Genomic DNA, 19,461 nt, shown 5'->3' on the forward strand with positions numbered 1-19,461 from the left:
ATTTACATTTTTTAATTATTCAGATTTTAATTGTTTTTAATTCACAAAAATAAGTAAAATTAAAGATACAGTTCTTTTAGTTCATTCTTTAGTCTCCATGTTTGATTGTTTAAAATAATGGATAAAAAAGGCAACTCCTCAACGTTCAAGGAAATAGTACATTTTTCAAATTGTTCCCTTAATGGAGAAATCACTTTGAAAGTCTCTTTAGAAATGGAAATTTTCATTTCTAATATTTCTCTTCTTGGAAGAAATTTCCTGTTTCTGGCATGTTGCATTTCAAGAATATTGAATGATGAAAATTACAGCCATAGCAATTGCTGAATACGATTTTATCTTAAACAGAGAAATTTAAAATGTTTTAAGTTTTGTAAAAACTTATTTGTTTTTCTTTAAACTAAACTTGTCTTTCCAAATATTCTCTTTTAATGCCTTTAACTTATGTTCGTAAAATACCGAGAGGAACTTTTAAAATTGTTCCAAAATAAAACAACCTAAACCTTCTTTTTTCCCCAAAAAATTTCAACTCAAGGCCGTGCCCTACTCCAGGGATTACAAAAGGAAGTATGAGTTCTTCCGAAGAAAGTTGAAGAAGCAGGTTAGTGATACTTATAATGAGTTTTTAAGAATGAATGTTATGTACACTGAGGTGATGGGAAATACTTTTTTAAATGGATGAAGGAGATACAAGAAAAGAAAGAAAAGAATATAGTAAGAGAATTGGTTCTGTGTTTGTAACAACTTGAACTAGTTTCCTATAGGGAAAGGATGCTTATTTTTTTATATACCTTTAGAGACCACAGTTATTTTATGTCTTTATTTTTCAAGGTATCCTGTAATCTAGAAAAGTAATATTAAAAGTTTGCTTTTAAAGAACTCTACCGTTGTTTCCTGGAGGGGTTTGTGGGGATTGGGCTTTGTAGAATCTGAGCAAGAGTAGCTCTGGAGCTGATCTCCTCCTGGTCTTTGAGTGTGTAGGACTCTCTGGACTCCTTTTCTGCTTTTACTGTTGTTTATAATATATTGTATAATTTGAAAGTACAAATGTGGTAGGAATAGTGCTCTCGTTGCTTGTATCCTTGTACTTATCACATCTGTTCACTACACTTCTTTCATCACCAAAAATTTAATACGTTTGGAATTAAACTCATTATCTACCCATCTATTTCATTTCTGTTGGTAATGACCATATTTTTAATACCTTTCCAATTTGCTCACCCTTTTCCCCTTTCCCTGCAGTTATGGATTACTACCAGTAGGTGGCTATATTGGTTACATATATGGGTTACATTTTCTTGCCTTCTAAGCCAGAAGCTTGCTTTTGCACATTCAAGATCCAAAATTTAATAAAAATGAAATATAATAGTTGTTTAGTGCAACTATTGTATGTATAAATAAAATCCTAAAATATCAGCAACTTTTAAAACTCATCTTCAATAAAAACTGTTAAAATTGCTTTAGAAATTTGTTTACTACTTCTTAAAATTTTGGGGGATTTTAAGTTTTTGTTGGTTTATTTGCCAGATAAATATTTTCAGTCTTAATGAAAAATGCTGGTGAAATAGGAGGACTAACTTCTCCTTTTGTCACCCTGAACACTTACAAACATGATCCGATATCTAACTGTTTATGTTCCAGGCAGCAGGAGATATGGAACAAGGCCTTTATAAACAGGCCACAGAACACAGAACTTAGAATGAAAGCAGTAATACTTACTGAGCTCTCACCATATACTGGGCAGTCTTCTTAGCAAGTTAAATGTATTATTCATGTTATCTCTACAAAAATCTATAAGGAAGGGACTTTTTTGAAATGAATAAAAGTACTTTTAATAATACATGAGATAATTAAGTCATAATGGGGTTTGAAAACCCATGCAACTAAATAACAGTGGGTATAGAATTAAATGAAAACACATTCATGAATTTTTACAGCCTTCTACTCTGCCTAAGAAAAGGTAACAGTAATGAGTTCAACATCAAATTTGTAAATTAGAATAAATAAAGCCAGAATATACTTAAATCATTTAAAGTTTCAAAAAAGCAACAATAAATGAAAGAAGTGATTTTTAAATTTGTGAAATTAAATCTGCTTTAAATTATTTTGTGAGGAATAATAGACATCTCCTAAAGAAAAAAAACACACAAAGCACAAACAACTCTTATAAATGAAAGAGAACTAAAATGACATTTATATCAGCAATTAACATATGAGAGAAAATTAAAAACTATAAACTTTCAGATTTGAAGACTTATTTGAAATAATTAATTTAGACCAATTCCTAGAAAAACATCACTTTCTAAAATTGACCCAGGATATCAGTTAAACTTGAATGTTTCTGGGAAAAGTTTTTTTTTTAATATAATTTTTTATTTTTCAATTACAGTTGCCATTCAATATTATATTTGTTTTAGATGTATATCCCAGTGATTAGACATGTAACTTACTAAGTGATCATTCTAATAAATCTTGTACTCATTTGACACCATACATATTTATTAGAATATTATTGACTGTATTTTCTATGCTGTACTTTATATCCTCATGACTATTCTGTAACTACCAATTTATACTTCTTAATCCCTTCACTTTTCCTCCCATCCCCCCAATGACCCTCCCATCTGGTCCCTCCTATTCTCTGTTCTGAGTCTGTTTCTGTTCTGCTTGTTCATCTATTTTGTTCTTAGATTCAGTTGTTGATAGGTACTATATATTTATTGCCATTTTATTGTTCATATTTTCTCCTCCTCTTCCTCCTCCTTCAAAAAGACCCTTTAACATTTCATGTAGGACTGGTTTGGTGGTGATAAACTCCTTTAAATGTTTCTTGTCTGGGAAGCTCTCTCTATGCCAGAGAGGGACTGTTATCACATTTCACAGGTGAGGAAACTGAGGCCCCGAGAGATTAGATAATGTGATCAAGTGTCATGGTTGTTAGTGGCAAGCTCCAGAGTCCATGTTCTTAACCATCATGACATATTTTGGTGATTAAGAGAGAAAATTTGTGAGGAAATTATCATTGCAACAAAGGTATATAAAGAGATAAAAACATGAGTGAATGGTAAGAGACAAGGTGTCATTCCCAAAGCATGGCACAGGAGGCTAAAGATCTGAACTTCCCCACTCACACCCCCTCGCTACTCTCCCCCACCCCCGTTTAACAAAAAATCGCAGGCATGATTTAAACGGTGAAATCCATATCTGCACACATCACTCCAGAAGAGCAGAACACCAAGACAGAGATAAAAATATTAAAAACCAATGCTATAAAGCCTGAAGCTATCTTTAAGCTTGACCTCTGCCTTATCCTTTGCAATGTAGCACATACTTTAAGAGCTGAGACCCAAGAGCTAAGCCTTTTCTAACTTCTGTCTTCAGTTTATAATAATAGTAGCTTCTTCAGAGTGCTGTTATGGGGAGTAATTGCATTAACCTATTAAAATGTGGGGAGCAGTGCCTCTCACAGTCTGTAAATACTGGTACCTATTAAAGAGCGAACGAGACAGACTCCAAGGAGGAATGGTGGGAGCAGGGGAAAACGCTGCACTGACAGGCAGGTAGCAAGTAGCAGGCAGCAGCTACCTTGTAGGTCACAAGTGGGTCTTCACTGGAACTTAGTTTGCAAAGGACTGTTCCTGAAACACCTTCACCCGAGCATCGAGCGTTACTGCCACCATCGGTAGCTGCTTCTTCAGATATAAAAATCAGAAGTCTGTGTTATTAAGTGATTAGAGAAAACGTATGAATTCTGTCATGCCATAGAGGAAGTATTCCTAGTCATGCTTTCCCTGAAAAAGGGTCTTGGCACAAGGCAGAGTGCCCTGAATTGTGTGAGTTTCCCGGGAGAGAACGTTGCGGCTGTGTGGAATCGATTTAAACCAGAAGTCTCTCCTCTCCGGGCTTTCAGAACGACATTCCAAACAAGTTAGAAATGAAACTTCGCCGAGCAACTGTTCTCGAGGACTCGTACCGGAGGATCATGGGTGTCAAGAGAGCGGACTTCCTCAAGGCTCGGCTGTGGATCGAGTTTGATGGTGAAAAAGGATTAGATTACGGAGGAGTCGCCAGAGAGTGGTTCTTCCTGATCTCGAAGGAAATGTTCAACCCTTACTACGGGCTGTTTGAATATTCTGCTACGTAAGCACTTTACAGAGACGTATACAGTCAAGGACATCCCTGTCCTGAAAGTAACAAGAGTTTATGGTGCGAGGAAAGTATGTGGTTCGCTGTGCCAGAGGGAAAAGGACCACTAATGCTGTTTCAAAAATAACTTTCAAACTTGTGGTAAAATGCACTTAACATAAAGTTTACCATTTGAACCATTTTAAAGTGAGGGTACAGTTCATGGCATTAAGTACTCTCACACCGTTTTATGCAAGTATCAGCACCATTCACCTCTAGAACTTTGCTGTCATCCCAAACTGCAACTCTCTACCCATTAACCCCTAACCCTCCCAGGCCCTGGCAGCCTCTATTTTACATTCTGTGTGTGAATGTGTCAACTTTAGGCACCTCATATATGTGGCATCATACAGCATTGTCTTCTTGTTTCTGACTTAATTCATTAGCATAACGTCCTCAAAGTTCACCTATATTGTAGAATGTGTCAGAATGCCCTTCGCTTTGAAGGCTAAATAATATCCCATTGTGTTATAAAGAGGCCCAGCCAGGGCCTTCCTTCATTCCGCACCATCCCCTGGTGGTCAGCACACATCATAGCAAGCGATCAAATTCCGGAGAGACCACTTTGCATATTAGGCTGTTGTACAATATATATAGATACCACATTTTGTTTCTCCATTTATCTTTCAATGAACATTTGGGTTATTTTTCCCTTTTGACAGAAATTACTGTTTTGAAAACCATTAAAGCCAGAGATTTAATATGGTTCTAAAAGAGGTTAACAACTCTAAAAAGAGAGTGATGATTTGTAATTATTGGTCATGTTAAAATTTTTGTGTGAAATAGAGAGAGAAGCATTTAAATGTGGTTGTTTTGCAGGGATAATTATACCCTACAGATAAATCCAAATTCTGGGTTGTGCAATGAAGATCACCTCTCCTACTTCAAGTTTATTGGCCGGGTAGCTGGAATGGCAGTTTATCATGGCAAACTGTTGGATGGTTAGTATTCAGCTTAAAACTTTGTTATATGTAATTATAATTATTATATTATAATGTAATTGTAATGTGATGGTATGATTTCTTTCATTTGGTAACCATTTTTAAAATATTTGCTTTCTTGCAAGGTTTTTTCATCCGCCCATTTTACAAGATGATGCTACACAAACCAATAACACTTCATGATATGGAATCAGTGGTATGTCATTTTCACTTACAATATGAATAATTTAACGGGCAACTGGATATTTTAAAGAATTATCTTTTAAAGATGAAGAAATTAATAGATTATAATGTTCTGAAATATAACATTTCCCCCAACATTTTATTATGAAAAACTTCTAACATATAATAAGATAAAAAGATTTTATAGTGGATATGTGTGTAGTCACTATCCAGATTCCACTACTGGCTTTTTATCTATACTTACTTATCACATACCTATTCACCCCTCTCTCCATCAACCCATTTTATTTTTCTGATACATTTCAAAGAAAATTGCAAATATCAGTAAACTTCTCCCAAAATACTTCAATATGCTGAACAACATTTTAATGTATTTCTCACATCAGTATTTGAATTGTCATGTATCATGCATGGCATATGTTTTCAAAATATCAGTTCAAAGGCAAGACCTTGAGATTAGGCCGCTACAAAGAAACAGAAACATAAGGATTAAATCCTTCACCATAGTCCATGCTGAATAGCCTCAAACACCGTGTACCCATGGGTTCCAAGGCCCCTTCCTTAGTACCAAGTTCACTTTGTATTCCCTTCCTGTGACACAATATCAGCATGAACAGTATAATTCTTTACAGATCATAAGGTTGTACAGTTACTTGAGTTGGTTAATTGAGATTCTGTATTTGAGGTTATTCTTTAACGTGGACCAGGTATAAATAACAGCCTCCCCACTGCTGCTTAAACAGTACACACACAGTCTCACAGGCCACATGGGAAAGGTGCTGTGTGCTCCTGGGTAGCTATGGAAGTTAGGATTCATCGGAAAGCTGCTGTATTGACCTTTAACTGAGTAATAAAATTTTTACCTCCACTACTTCCACACAGAGATTAAGTTCTAAACTTTTAAGCAGGCCCCACTCTATTGATGTATACATTTTTACTCTCACACATACTAGTCATTCATCTCTATCTATATAAACAAAAGGCTAATATACTAAGTGTTCATCTGGGTAATGACATCATGTAGCAACACCCAGCTTCCTCTCCCCATCAACTAGACTCTTTGCAGTGTCTTCAGCCCAGGAATACGACTTGCTTTATAGCCAGGTGGAAACATTTTACACTTTAACCAAATGTCTGTGAAGCATTTCCCCATACCTCATCTCATTTGATCCTCACAGAAGTCCTGGAGTAGGTAGATAGGAGACTCAGTGGAATCCTTTTTTTTTTTTTTTTTTTTTTTTTCATTAGCCAGAAAATAGAGATTTAGAAAGTTTAGAAACTTGACCCGACTGAAAAGAAGTATGAAATGGTGGACCTTGAAAATGGCTTCAGGTTTTCTCACTGAACAGAATATAGTCAAACACTGCTGCAGTTAAATATTTTACCCTTTGTCCTCCCTGCGTGATCTATAATAATAATCTGCTTCATGTTGATATTTACTGCTGCGCTTCTGACAATTACCTAGAAGAGAAGTTGGGATACTTCACTGGGCTGGAAAAAGTTCAGCTAAATCAGAAAGCAAGTCTAATTAAGCAAGTTTAATCTATATCTATAAAAGGCTAAGTTGACTCACACATGTACAATACACATAAAACTCTTGCTGGAGCCAATCGCACTTATGTATTTCAATATGTCATTGTTGATTGTGAATTTGGTTGACACTAATAGCGATATTAAAATATTTCTTCTAATTAGTTTTTTTTCAATGTGCACGAATTCGTGCATCAGGCGGCTAGTTTATAATACATGTGAATGTATGGAAAAGGTGTCCAATGACCTTTTCACCTTTGGTCCCATTATTCCTTCAGACTCTCAGTATACTTTGCAGGTGCAGGTGTCTTTTTTTTATATATATATACACAAATGTTAAATATGTAATTTCCTCATCTAGGATAGTGAATATTACAATTCACTAAGGTGGATTCTTGAAAATGATCCAACAGAACTGGACCTCAGGTTTGTCATAGATGAAGAACTTTTTGGACAGGTTTGTAAACTTTGATGAATTAAAATGGTACATGAATTATGACACAAATGTTATAACAAGTTTAGACATTAAATAATGTGTATACTCAAAACATTTCTGTGCTCTATTTTTAAATTTATCTTCTAGTAACAAAAGCTGTCTCTCAGCAAGAATTTCTGCTTTCTTTGACATTTGACTCATTCCTTATTTATTTTAGTAAAACTAATATTTTAAATTTTCTTAGTTTTGAATAGATTTAATTTAAAACACCAGGTTTCTGGTATAACTATAATATGTATATATTTTTTCCACTAACATATGAAGGTATATTTTATTTTAGACACATCAGCATGAGTTGAAAGTTGGTGGATCAGAAATAGTTGTCACCAATAAGAACAAAAAAGAATATATTTAGTAAGTATTTCGTTAGTAAGTGTTTTGCTATACTTAGTAAATATTTTACTGAAAATAATTTTGTACTTCTTTCCAGGAAGACACTATCATTATCTCTCTTTCCCAGTAGCTAGAGTCATGATGTCGCTTTTTTCTTTATTTAACAATGCTGTATCGCCCCCTCAGATTAAGGGTTTACCTCGGGCTTAGCTAGTCTTTATTTTGTTTGTTTCTACAAAGGATAAATATGTCTTGAGGTTTTTTTTTCTTGATTTCTGTGAAAAAGACAGATTTTTTTGCTTCTTTCAGCCTTGTAATACAGTGGCGATTTGTGAATCGAATCCAGAAGCAAATGGCTGCTTTTAAAGAGGTACTCATCTTCTTTTGTTTGCTTTTCTGTAATTTCAAAGTATAATCCATAAATTGTAAATATTGAGGCTTCTCATATCTGAGAAAAATTAGCATATGACTTCCCAATTTAATTATATTTCTATATTAACGAAATAATCATTCAAGAGACCCATGCAATAAACCTTGACAGTCTCCCTCCCACTGCCCTTACCTTTCCCAGTCTCAAGCCTTTCCCCCTAAATGACCTTCGTGAACAAAGGAACCAGAGTGCTGTAAGAACAGTGGGTTATACCATTTGTTTCTTTCCCTGTATGGGCTCTCACTATACATATTGGTTTGTGACTTGTTTTCTTATCACATATTTATTGGAGATCTTACCATGTCAAAAGATACAGCTGTCACTATTTATGGTTGCATTTTATTCATAATATTAATTCTTAAGTTATTTAAGCGCCCCCCAACAGGACGACATTTGGGCTATTATCCAGGCATTCATTTCTTAAAGCTAATTTAAAATTTCCTGTTAAATATTTGTTACATACTTTTTAATTTATTCAGTATTGAGCACTGTCTGGTGCTACATCAGGCAAAAAGACATAAGCCGCGTACTATTAGGGAGCAGAGAATCTAAAACTTGAAATGGACAGATGCAAGCCTGAAGTGCTAGGGAGGCCCAGAAGAGAGGGAGAGACCAGAGTGGGGAGAGTGGAGGTGGTGCAGGGAAGGACTGGAGGGATTGGCCAGACACAGAAAGGAGGGAAATGCAGTGCTGAGAGAGCAGCAGTTGAGACTGACTCTACACACATTAGATAGCAGACAGGCATTTCCAATACTGGAAAAGAGGACACAAAAGGTAAAACTAAACCTGGAGAGCTGGCCTGATTGTTAGTTTTCCCTGAAGTCCAGTGAGAGGAAGAGAAATGGTGTTAAGATGCAATGTACACTTTAGTCAGACCACTCTGGAAATGATGTGCAGTAAATTAGAAGGAGAGGTCTAATTGGGAAAGAATCCAGGCGAAGAATGGATTAGGAACCAAGAAAGTGGTGCTGTGGGTGCATCTGGATGGTTTTCAGGAGAGGAGACCTACAGCATAGGGTGACTAAAGGATGGATAAATCCACAGGATAATTTGGGCGGCGGTATGGATTTGGGAATCGTCTGTGAATGTGTGGTGGAGCTGTGGACCAGATCAGATGGAAAATTCCAAAGAACAGGAAGGAGAAAGAGGATGGCCACCTGTGGAAACCTGGGAACACCAACATTTACAGGGTGGACAGTGAGAAAAGGAGACTTCAAAGGAATTAGCAAAAGCAGACAGAGACATAAGAGCAAAACCATCAACAGCAAAGTTTCAAGAACAAAGATGATTTCAACAATAGGCTGCAGAGAAGTCAAAGAAGACATGTAATTAGAAAGCACTCAGTGATGTAGCCGCAAAGTTGCTTTGATTTTTTCCCCAGGACAGCCTCAAGGAAGCAGTGGCATAGAGGTCAGATTGCAATGGGTTGAGGGATAGATTGGAGGTGAGCAAGTAGATTTGATAACACATAACACTGTCAAGAACTTGACTGAAAAGAGGAAGGGGTGTTTGCTCCTTTAAGGTTTTTAACATAGCTATGGCTGGAGCGCGTTTAAATGCATACAGAGTAAGCTGAGAAAGAGAAGGAGGGTTAGTGCGGTGACTTGAGGAAGCAGGTGGAGTGCAGAGAGGGATGGTACCTCTCTCCACTGCAGTGGGAAGGAGGCCATGGTGGATGGTGGTGCTGGTTGTACAGGGGGAGGCGGAAGGTTGAGTGAATTCCATCCTGCATCATTGCCTCTATGTCTCTCTCAAATAGAAATTGTCTCCTGTAAAGAAGGGGTGACATGGAGGGGGAGGGAGGGCTTGAGGCGTACAGGGAAGCTTTGAAATGGCCACTTTGAGGAATTTCTGAGAGAACAGACGAGGGACACATGGCCTCTTGCCAATATTGAAATCTCAGTTGAGTGGAGAGTTGGGTTATTGTCAAGGCACTCCTTTCTTAAGCTACTAACTTAAAATCTTCTGTAAAATATGTATCACATAATGTTTCATTTATTCAGTATGGAGCACTGACTATGTGTCTGGTGCTGTATCAGGCAAAAAGGCATAGCTCTCAGGAAGCAGAGAGTCTAAAATGTGAAATAGACACAAGCATGCGTGTGTAAATCTGTGTGGGTATGGGGTTCCTCCAGAAGCTCCCAGGAGCTGCAGAAGAGGATTGCCCATGGACCCTGCTAACCAGGTTTTTAAATCCACTTTCTTCTAGGGATTTTTTGAACTAATACCACAGGATCTCATCAAAATTTTTGATGAAAATGAGCTAGAGGTAAGAAACATTTTTACTTTAAAATGGAGCTTTGGTGCTCGTTATTTTTCTCATCTACAGTTTGACATTTCTGATTATGTAGCTTCTTATGTGCGGGCTGGGAGATGTCGACGTGAATGACTGGAGAGAACACACCAAGTACAAAAACGGCTACAGCGTCAATCATCAGGTCATCCAGTGGTTTTGGAAGGTAATCAATAGCTTCTGTTTTCATAAATTACTTCTGGTAGATTCTATCGTATTTAACTATACTAGCTACTTTCTCATACATAAGACAGAATATAGACCAGCAAAAGATATTTTTGATTTCGTACTATATACATCTATCTCTGGGTATGGTCACAACCTCCATCCATATTTATAGATACTAGTAAGTCAGTCAAATGTTAGAATCTAGCGAATGGCAGAGACAGCCAAAATGGGCACTTCGTTTCTTATTGAAGAAGGGACTCTTCAAGAGAACTCTAATAAACTGCCATGTATTGTCCGGGACAGCGGTCAGCAAACTCATTAGTCAACAAAGCCAAATATCAATAGAACAACAATTGAAATTTCTTTGGAGAGCCGATTTTTTTTTAAACTTCTTCTAACGCCACTTCTTCAAAATAGACTCGCCCAGGCCGTGGTATTTTGTGGAAGAGCCACACTCAAGGGGCCAAAGAGCCACATGTGGCTCACAAGCCGCAGTTTGCCAACCACGGGTCTAGGAATCCTACATGGCTCCTTTAAATGTGATTTTCATTCGTATGGAGAAATGTGTATAATATCCATAAGTATAATTTAAAAACCATGACTCCCCTAGAAGAAATTTTGGTCACTTTATTAGGCTTACTCTCTTATCAGCCTTGGAAAGTTTTCAAGAACGTCGTAAACGGCCAATAAACACAAGGTTAACTAAAAGAAACATGCAGATTTACTAAGTGGTCATAAATGCTCTAATGAAATTCGGACAGCATACTCTTTGGATGATTTTGATACCTTTTCCCCAGTGAAAGTCCTAAATGCTGTTTTTGTGTTACTCAGGCTGTTTTAATGATGGATTCAGAAAAAAGAATAAGATTACTTCAATTCGTCACGGGCACATCTCGAGTGCCTATGAATGGATTTGCCGAACTATATGGTAAGGGTTTTCCATACAGCACTTAAAAACAGAGCAAAGCCAGTTGTCTTTGTCCTGGCTGGTTAGTCTTCAAGCCTCTATCATTCATACAGACATTTAGCTTAATTAATAAAAAAGATTTTTAAATGATTTAATTAGATACACTCAAGTAGGCCAAAATATATGTCCACCTTCTATTGAGATAGCAAAGGAGGAAACTGGAATATGAAATGACTTGAGTTACTTTCCCTCCTTGAATTTTAAAGTTCTCCTTCCACTACGGAAAAAGCGTTGCCTGTGGTGTGAGTTTAGGGCAGCGTGTCAAGTTCCACAGAATGTTAGTCAGTGTACAACAAACAGCGAAGAGTGTCAGAGTAGAATACATACGGGAAAATACTGGGCTAAATAAAGTTAAACTGGTTTATTTGGGCCTTCTTCAGAGCCTTTACTGTGAAGAAAAAAAATTTTTTCCCCCAAAGTTATTTGTCATAGAATCCTTGGGGGAATGGGTGTTTTGGGGGGTGGAGAGTCTCAGTAGGCTACTATTTCTCAGCCTTGTGGGAAATGGCGGACTGTGGATAAGAATGCTAAGAATGCACCTATCTCTTGCTATTCAGAATAACTATTAAGTTTTCTATTATATAAAGTGAAATTCTGTGCTTTTTTTTTTTTTTGCTTTTTTTTTTTTTAATCCTCACTCGAGGATATTTTTCCATTGATTTTTAGAGAGTGGAATGGGGGTGGGGGAAAGGAAGAGAGAAAAACATTGATTTCTCATATTGATGGATTGCCTCCTACTAGCACCCTGACCAGGCCAGAGTATAGACCTGCAACCGAGGTACATGCCCTTGACTGGAATCAAACCCAGGACCATTTAGTCCACAGGCCAATGGTCCATCCACTGAGCAAAGCTGGCCAGGGCTAAATTGAAATTATATATAGCCTATCAAACTATTTTTTGGTCTATTAACCTCATAGCTCTAGAGGTGTGTTTTGTTAAAAAGAAGAAGGAGGAGAGGAGGAGGAGGAGGAAGAGGAGGAAGGGAAAAAAACGTACTATTAATGATATAGAGCACAGCAATTTGTCTCATATCTTAACATTGTTTATTGGAAGTACATTTATTTGCTTTTAAAGATACCAAGCCTGGCCAGGTAGCTCAGTTGATTAGAATGTTGTCCCAATACACACAAAGGTTGTGGGTTCCATCCCTGAGCAGAGCACATGCAAGAGTCAACCAATGAGTGCCTGGATAGGTGGAACAACAAATCAATGTTTCTCTCGCTCTCTTTCTCTAAATAAATAAAGACACCAAGAAGAACAAATTATTCAGAGAAAGTATTGCCAAGAGTGGAGCCCCACTCAGAGCAACAAAGAATCGAATTGTTCAGGGAAGGGGTCAGAGGATACTGACGGCTGCCGAGGTGGTTGCCAGGCTGACTTTTCCGGGCATACAGAAAGCTGCTGCAGCCTGATGGGATGGCTAGCCTCTGTCTCCTCCCTGGGAGACCTCATCTCCTAGTTAAGCTTCATTAATATTTGCTGGCAGAACTTGTCAAGCTGCTGCCACTTTTTTAGAACAAGCATGTCAAACTCACGACCTGTGGGCCGCATGCCCCGTTTATTTGGCCCATGTTGGCCTTTGAGTTTGACATGCTTAATCTAAAAGAACCATCCACAATGAGAGGAATGAGAGGAAGCTTGCCACTAGTCAGAGTGCTCATTCCCCGCCTAATTGGATTTCTTGGTGTTTGTCTTGCTGGTATTTACACCTGACTCCCTTTCCTGCCTCTTCTGCTATGCTGTCGCCATTCCGTAGAGAAAATCATGGCAAACACCCTTTTCATCTTTACCTCCACTCCCCTCTTCTCTGCATCCAGGCCTACAGCCATCCACTGACTTCACAAACTTTGGAATTTGGGGAAAATATCCCACACACAGAGCCAGAGATGTTAGTATTAGAACATAAATTCAAGTTCTTTTGTATTTACAAAGGACGATGTGGCTACAAAGTTTTAATATTATTATGCGATATTATCTAGCCCACATGTGTCAAACACAAGGCCCGCGGGCCTAATCCATCCCGCCAGGCCTTGCAATGTGGCCCGCACCACGCTGTCATCACTGCACTCCAGTGCGTTTCCATCACAATGACAGTTTATGACTGTTCAGTAAACCATTGGGCCCGCGATTTAGGCTGGATTTTAGATTTTGGCCCCTTCTCTGATTGAGTTCGACACCCCTAATCTAGCCAATGAGAACTGTGTTGATTGTATATAGATTGGCTTAGAGGGAATCTTCCCAAGGGATTGTTCAGGTGAAAGAATCTAGAGGCTGGGAAATAGATAAGACTTCATATTCTGGAAAACAAATGACGACAAAAGTGCTGAAGTGTTAGTAACTGTGAATGTAATTGTGATGTGTGAAAAGCAATGCTTTTTAAAGACAGGATGGAGAAAAGTAAGGAAGGTTACATGGTGGGTTGTCAGCATTGATGACCTGGGAGGTTGGGGAATGCTGAGAATTAGAGGAGGAAGAGCTAAGTGAAAACACCAAAGGAAAAAAAGTTTATAGAAGTATCCACAATAGAAGGAAAGTGTTGCAAGCATAACGTAATCACATTTATATGCACATGCACAAAAGATTCATGATGGGATACTTACTCAGATTTAATAGTGGAATCTGAGGTAATTTTAACATCATTATATTTTTCTTGATTAATTTTTGCAGTAAATTTTATATTCAGAAAAATTAAAGCTGTTTCAAGTGGGACAACTTAAAAAAAAAAAAAAAAAAAGAAAGAAAGAAAGAAAGAAAAGAAAATGCTCGTGAAGGAGGCAGTCCACAGAAAGGCAGGGAGCCCTGGCCGGTGCGGCTCAGTTGGTGTCCTGTGCGCTGAAAGGTTGCCGCTTTGATTCCTGGTCAGGGCACCTGTCTGGCTGTAGGCTCCATCCCTGTAGGGGGTGTGCAGGGGGCAGCCTGGTGTTCTACTCTCACATCAATGTTTCTCCTCCTCCCTTCCTCTCTCTCTCTCTCAAAATCAATTTAAAAATCTTTTTTAAGAAGGAGAAAAAAAGGAATGCAAGACTAGGAAACAGCAAAGGTACCTTGAGACATCTCCCCCCAGGGGCAGAGTGATTCATTGGAAAAGGAATCCTCATTTCATGGCTGGGCAGTAAAACCTTAAGCACAGGACAGCCTTCATTCCTTCTGAATTGAAGAAAACTAGATGCGTTCTCTTTGTGTTTAAGTTTTACAACAGAAAACGTGAGTTGTGGAATGCCTAGGGTTTTCCTGTAAAGAGTAAATGAAACCAAAGCAATTCTTCTTTCTAACAGGCTCAAACGGACCACAGTCTTTCACGGTGGAACAGTGGGGTACTCCGGAAAAGCTGCCAAGAGCCCATACGTGGTAAGCAGATTCTTACACCCTGAGAGGACAAGCTCTCTTGGTACCGAAGGCCCCTCTGTGCTATGGCGGAAGGGGGGGGAGGGGAGAAGAGGAGGAGGAAGGAGAGGAGGCAGCAACACCACCCCAAGGTGGTGATGCAACGTCAATGGTTTACCCCGTGTTGCCTCCATCGCATGAGTGATGGGTCATGCCAAGAGAGGAGAGCATTGCCTTCCGGAGGTTAAAGTGACGGAGGAACCCAGACGCTGGGAGGTGGGGGCAGAGGACTTGACCAAGAAGTCCTGAGGGGAGTCCAAGCCCAGAGCGCAGTCCTGTATCTCCCCGCCCCCGATGACCTGTCTTTGACACTCGCTTTGTCTGTGTCCGCCATAACCAGCGCCTTTCTGTTTTTCAGCTTCAATCGACTGGACCTGCCGCCCTATGAGTCATTTGAAGAATTATGGGATAAACTTCAGGTGGCAATTGAGAACACTCAGGGTTTTGATGGAGTTGATTAGATTACAAATAACCATCTAGGATGTTTTACTGCCACGTTTTTTTTTTTATAAGGAACGTCTTGACTTAAAATTTTCCGGGGAACTACTAACGCTTAGCCATCGGTCCTTCCCAGGTATTGGGGGAAATCATCACATAAATGCATCGGAAGAAACAGTGTGATGACTTTAACAGGATGTCATCCTCTTTAAAAGAATGTGTTGCTTTTACCGTTGTCTCATTCTGTCTTTAGAGTTCACACTCCAGGACCGAAGTCCTCTGTGTCTGAAATAGTGGATGTGTCCTTCACATGTACCTCTCTCCCAGAACACGCCAGGCAGTCCTTTCTTAAACTACTGAAATGATAACTGTGAAATATGTGTGACATGTGTCCTGTGTGAAGCATTTGATGCTTTTTGAGGAGGAAAACCCAACTTTGGGAAAGGAGACTAAAATACTGAGTAAACTACACGATACTGAGTGCTGCCTACAGTTATTTATTACTCTGTAGTCCTGTCTCATGCACCTTCCTGCCCAGGCTTTTGGAAAGTGTGTTACTATATTTTTAGTCAACAGACTCGCTGGCAATAACAGAAAAAAAGAAAAAGGTTAACTCCTTCGTTTTAAAAGTATTTGGTTTTTGTTAATACGTGGTTTTGCTCAGCGAAGTGGCGTGTAAGATGTGAAGCAGACTCAGATTTGCAGAGGCTGGAAAGCAGTAACGCCTTGCCTTCATGTCCTCGTGGTTCATCGGAGTAGTCGTCACCCTCACGTTGTAGTTTAGTTCAAGGAATTCCTTCTTCCCACATTAAACCAAAGCTCCACAAAGCAGTGTTTCTAAGCGCGCCTCGAAGAACTAAGTTACACGGATAGTACTTGCCTTTACTAGACATTCTTTACACTTGCACAATTATGTAGGAACTCTCTGTTTACAGGGTTTATTATGTTTACACACGGAGCTAATTCCTGTAGTTGCCTTTTTATATTTTTCAGTATGTCACTTTAGTCATAAAACCAAATAATTTGTTTAAAAAATAACAACCAAAGAGTAGCTATAATGCATAATTTGTATTGAATTTATTACCACATTTCTTATGCTTTTTAAAAAATATACTGTTTACTTTGAAAGTGATGGTGTTTCACTATAACTCCCAAACTCTTTAGCAAAATGTCACAGGCAGAATCCCACTTGGATCAAATTCAAGTCCCTGAAGACCACCTCCCTCCGACGAACGTGTGTTGAATGTCTGCTGTGCACACAGCACTGTGCGAGGCCCCGGGTGAGAGCCGTCAGCTCCCGAGAAATCTCGCTCAGCCCTCACCCACAAGGAACTTGCCAGTGTGCAAATGCGTTTTTCAACCATCCGCGTAGGGGTGAGCAGAAGAAGGCGAAAGGGAACGTGTCTCAGTGCGCCTGCCAAATCGTGTGCCCGGACTGTTTCTGTTGGGATGATTATACAGAAAATGCTCTTGGGAAAAGCTAAACCTGTTTCTCAGTATGGTATCTTGGGGATTTAGGAATAATTGTAAATATAAGTGTTACGAATCCTCTTAAATGCATGCATGTACATACATACACTCTGAGAGTTTTAAGAAGCGCTTCTGGCTGTGGGTGAAAGGTGATGGGTGTAATGCGATGGTTACCTGCTGGCGCCGGGTACAGATGGCGCACATGACGGCAGCAAAACCCCTTTCCAAGCAGCTCAGCGTCGGGGAAGGAGCTCGCAGATGGCTCCCCGCCTCGTCCCCTGCCGGATGGGAACCCTCATGCCCACCTTCTGTCAGCAGACCGCTGTTTCAGAGAGGTGTTTTGTAAAGTATTCTACAATCAGAAGATGCTTTTTGTCAAGTCAGACGCACTCCCAAAGAAGACTCTCTTTATTTAAAAATAAACTGACTGCTAATAGGCAAGGAAGTAGGAACATCTCTGATACGGAATTCATACACACATACATGCATACATGTGTTTAACGATGCATGGGTCTTACCATCAGGATCCATTTTCTCCACATCAGATTTGTTGTGGAGCAATTAACACGGGCCAGTAAACTTTGGGATGTTCTCATTATGTAGAACTGAATGTGAAAACTGTTTTTGTTAAAACAGAATTTTACCACCTGAGGGCTTAACTGTCCCTTCTGTAAAATATCATAGCCGCTATCAGAGCTTGAGAAAATATGAAGCTTGCTTTTCATCAGATGTTCATTTGGATGATCCTGTAACTCAGATAAGTCAGGGTGTTAATAAAACCAGACCCACTCCCACCAGCCCACAGCCCCAGACCATCATCCCTCTGTCTTCCCGCGGAGGGTGGACAGCCTGGGAGACACCTGTATCCGGCAGCACAGCCCCTCCTAGACACAACAGCATCTCTAATGCATCTGATGGCTGGGGAGGAAGCGGGGTCATTTTCTTAAAGCAAGGAGATCATATTTTTCTAGAAATGGTAAGCACATAATTTTAGCCTATATTTTCTCTGTAATCAAAGAAACTTTAACATAGACATAAAATTGTATTACAAATGCATTTCATCACTGAAAATTAAATGCTTTTGGTTTTCATTATTTATAATACTAAAGCTATTCCATATAATTATTAAGTTGAACAGAATTCATTCTGATTCTAAGCCATTTGACCTTGTTTTTAAAAATCTGATATGGTAAATATATAAAGATTAGTGTATCAAAATTTGAGTACTTTTAAAGTATAAGTCATTTTTTAAAGATCTTGATGCCTCAAATAAAGTTCTATTCTCATTTAAAAATACTGTGATTCATTTTATTTAAAAAATACGTTTTATTGATTTTAGAGAGGAAGGGAGAGGGAGAGAGAGATAGAAACACCAATGATGAGAGAGAATCATTGATTGGCTGCCTCTTGCATGCCCCCGACTGGGAATCGAGCCCACAACCCAGGTATGTGCCCTGATTGGGAATCGAACCTGGGACCCTTCAGTCCACAGGCTGATGCTTTATCTATTGAGCCAAACCAGATATGGCCTGTGATTCATTTTAAATAGAAATGCCACCATGCCAGTGTTCTGGGTGACATCTCCTGGTTTCTCCTTTGCAGCAGTAATACAGATGGGAATCTCAAGACAACTCTGCATTTATATCTGATGAGCTAACATCATCATATATTATACACTATTAACCATAGGTAGTCTCCACAAGCAGGCCATGTTCCAAAAGTCCGATTGTTAGTGAAATATCTAGAAGACAAAATAATAAAGTTACCAATGGACTGGACTTCAGGCACGGCCTGCTGGTCATTGAAAAGGCCAGCCTTCAACCTAACCGTTGTTGACTGCATTGTTTCTATGAGAAAAGGAGGTTCTGAGAGTTAATCAGACCTGAGGATCTTTGCCTCCTTGGGCACCTGGAAGTTCCCCACCCTCCCTGCACCAGCCTTTTGTTTCTGCTGAAATCCAGAGATTCTTTGGGACTCGGACCACCACCTTCTCTGCTTCCACTCTTCTGGCGCTAACCAGCCCCATCACTGGCTAGCCCACACCATTCATCACCTAAAAACAAAGGGCTTCCGAAGATTTTCGTTTTTGGAAGTTAGAGATTCTCACTACGCTAGCACCCTGTGTAGGTGCTGCCAGTCTCTTCCCCTGTGCTCTGTTCCATGCAGTGCCTCCAGCCCACGCCAGTGTTTCCTTTCTGGTCAACAAATCTGATCAGATTATTCTATAGTCAAAACGCCTCCATGGAGCAGCCCAAACCTGTTGTGAAATGCAGTCTGTCCTCAGCCGAATATATGAGTTCCCCTTCCCATCATGCTCACTCAGGCACCCCGTGCTCCACCCTCTCCAGCCCCTCACTGTCTCAGAGTGTCCGATGCCTCCTCTGCATGACATGCTTTCATCCCTCACTTGAGAAATCGCTCCTTTTGGGCCAATGGAAAGAGGCTGTTTGATATACTTGTATACGTGCATGAATGGCATTTCCATGGTATTGCAATTCTTTTTTTACATTATTGACTCATTATTGACCCCTACACACTGGGGTAGCTTGAGAACAAAGACTACTTTGTATACATCTTTTTAATATGTTCATTTACCAACACATTTGATGAACTGATCTGATGAGTACTGTTTATGTATATAATCC

General features: G+C 39.2%; 1 protein-coding gene across 5 annotated transcripts in view; it reads left to right on the forward strand.

Moving 5' to 3' along the window:
* The window catches only part of NEDD4 (NEDD4 E3 ubiquitin protein ligase), a 118,202-nt gene extending 101,828 nt beyond the window's left edge, over positions 1 to 16,374 (forward strand). For all 5 annotated transcript variants that reach the window (XM_036441122.2, XM_036441131.2, XM_036441112.2 and 2 more), the window contains 12 exons: positions 533 to 598; positions 3,908 to 4,137; positions 5,002 to 5,123; positions 5,249 to 5,319; positions 7,198 to 7,293; positions 7,613 to 7,686; positions 7,975 to 8,035; positions 10,305 to 10,364; positions 10,447 to 10,554; positions 11,388 to 11,484; positions 14,800 to 14,872; positions 15,267 to 16,374. In XM_036441122.2, coding sequence (XP_036297015.1) covers positions 533 to 598; positions 3,908 to 4,137; positions 5,002 to 5,123; positions 5,249 to 5,319; positions 7,198 to 7,293; positions 7,613 to 7,686; positions 7,975 to 8,035; positions 10,305 to 10,364; positions 10,447 to 10,554; positions 11,388 to 11,484; positions 14,800 to 14,872; positions 15,267 to 15,369 — 1,161 coding nt within the window. In that variant the 3' untranslated portion in view covers positions 15,370 to 16,374. The remainder of the gene's footprint in view (positions 1 to 532; positions 599 to 3,907; positions 4,138 to 5,001; positions 5,124 to 5,248; positions 5,320 to 7,197; positions 7,294 to 7,612; positions 7,687 to 7,974; positions 8,036 to 10,304; positions 10,365 to 10,446; positions 10,555 to 11,387; positions 11,485 to 14,799; positions 14,873 to 15,266) is intronic.
* Positions 16,375 to 19,461: the final 3,087 nt, after the last annotated feature.

The sequence above is a fragment of the Pipistrellus kuhlii genome, unplaced genomic scaffold (genome assembly GCF_014108245.1).
Source record: "Pipistrellus kuhlii isolate mPipKuh1 unplaced genomic scaffold, mPipKuh1.p scaffold_m20_p_1, whole genome shotgun sequence".
Lineage (NCBI taxonomy): Eukaryota > Metazoa > Chordata > Mammalia > Chiroptera > Vespertilionidae > Pipistrellus > Pipistrellus kuhlii.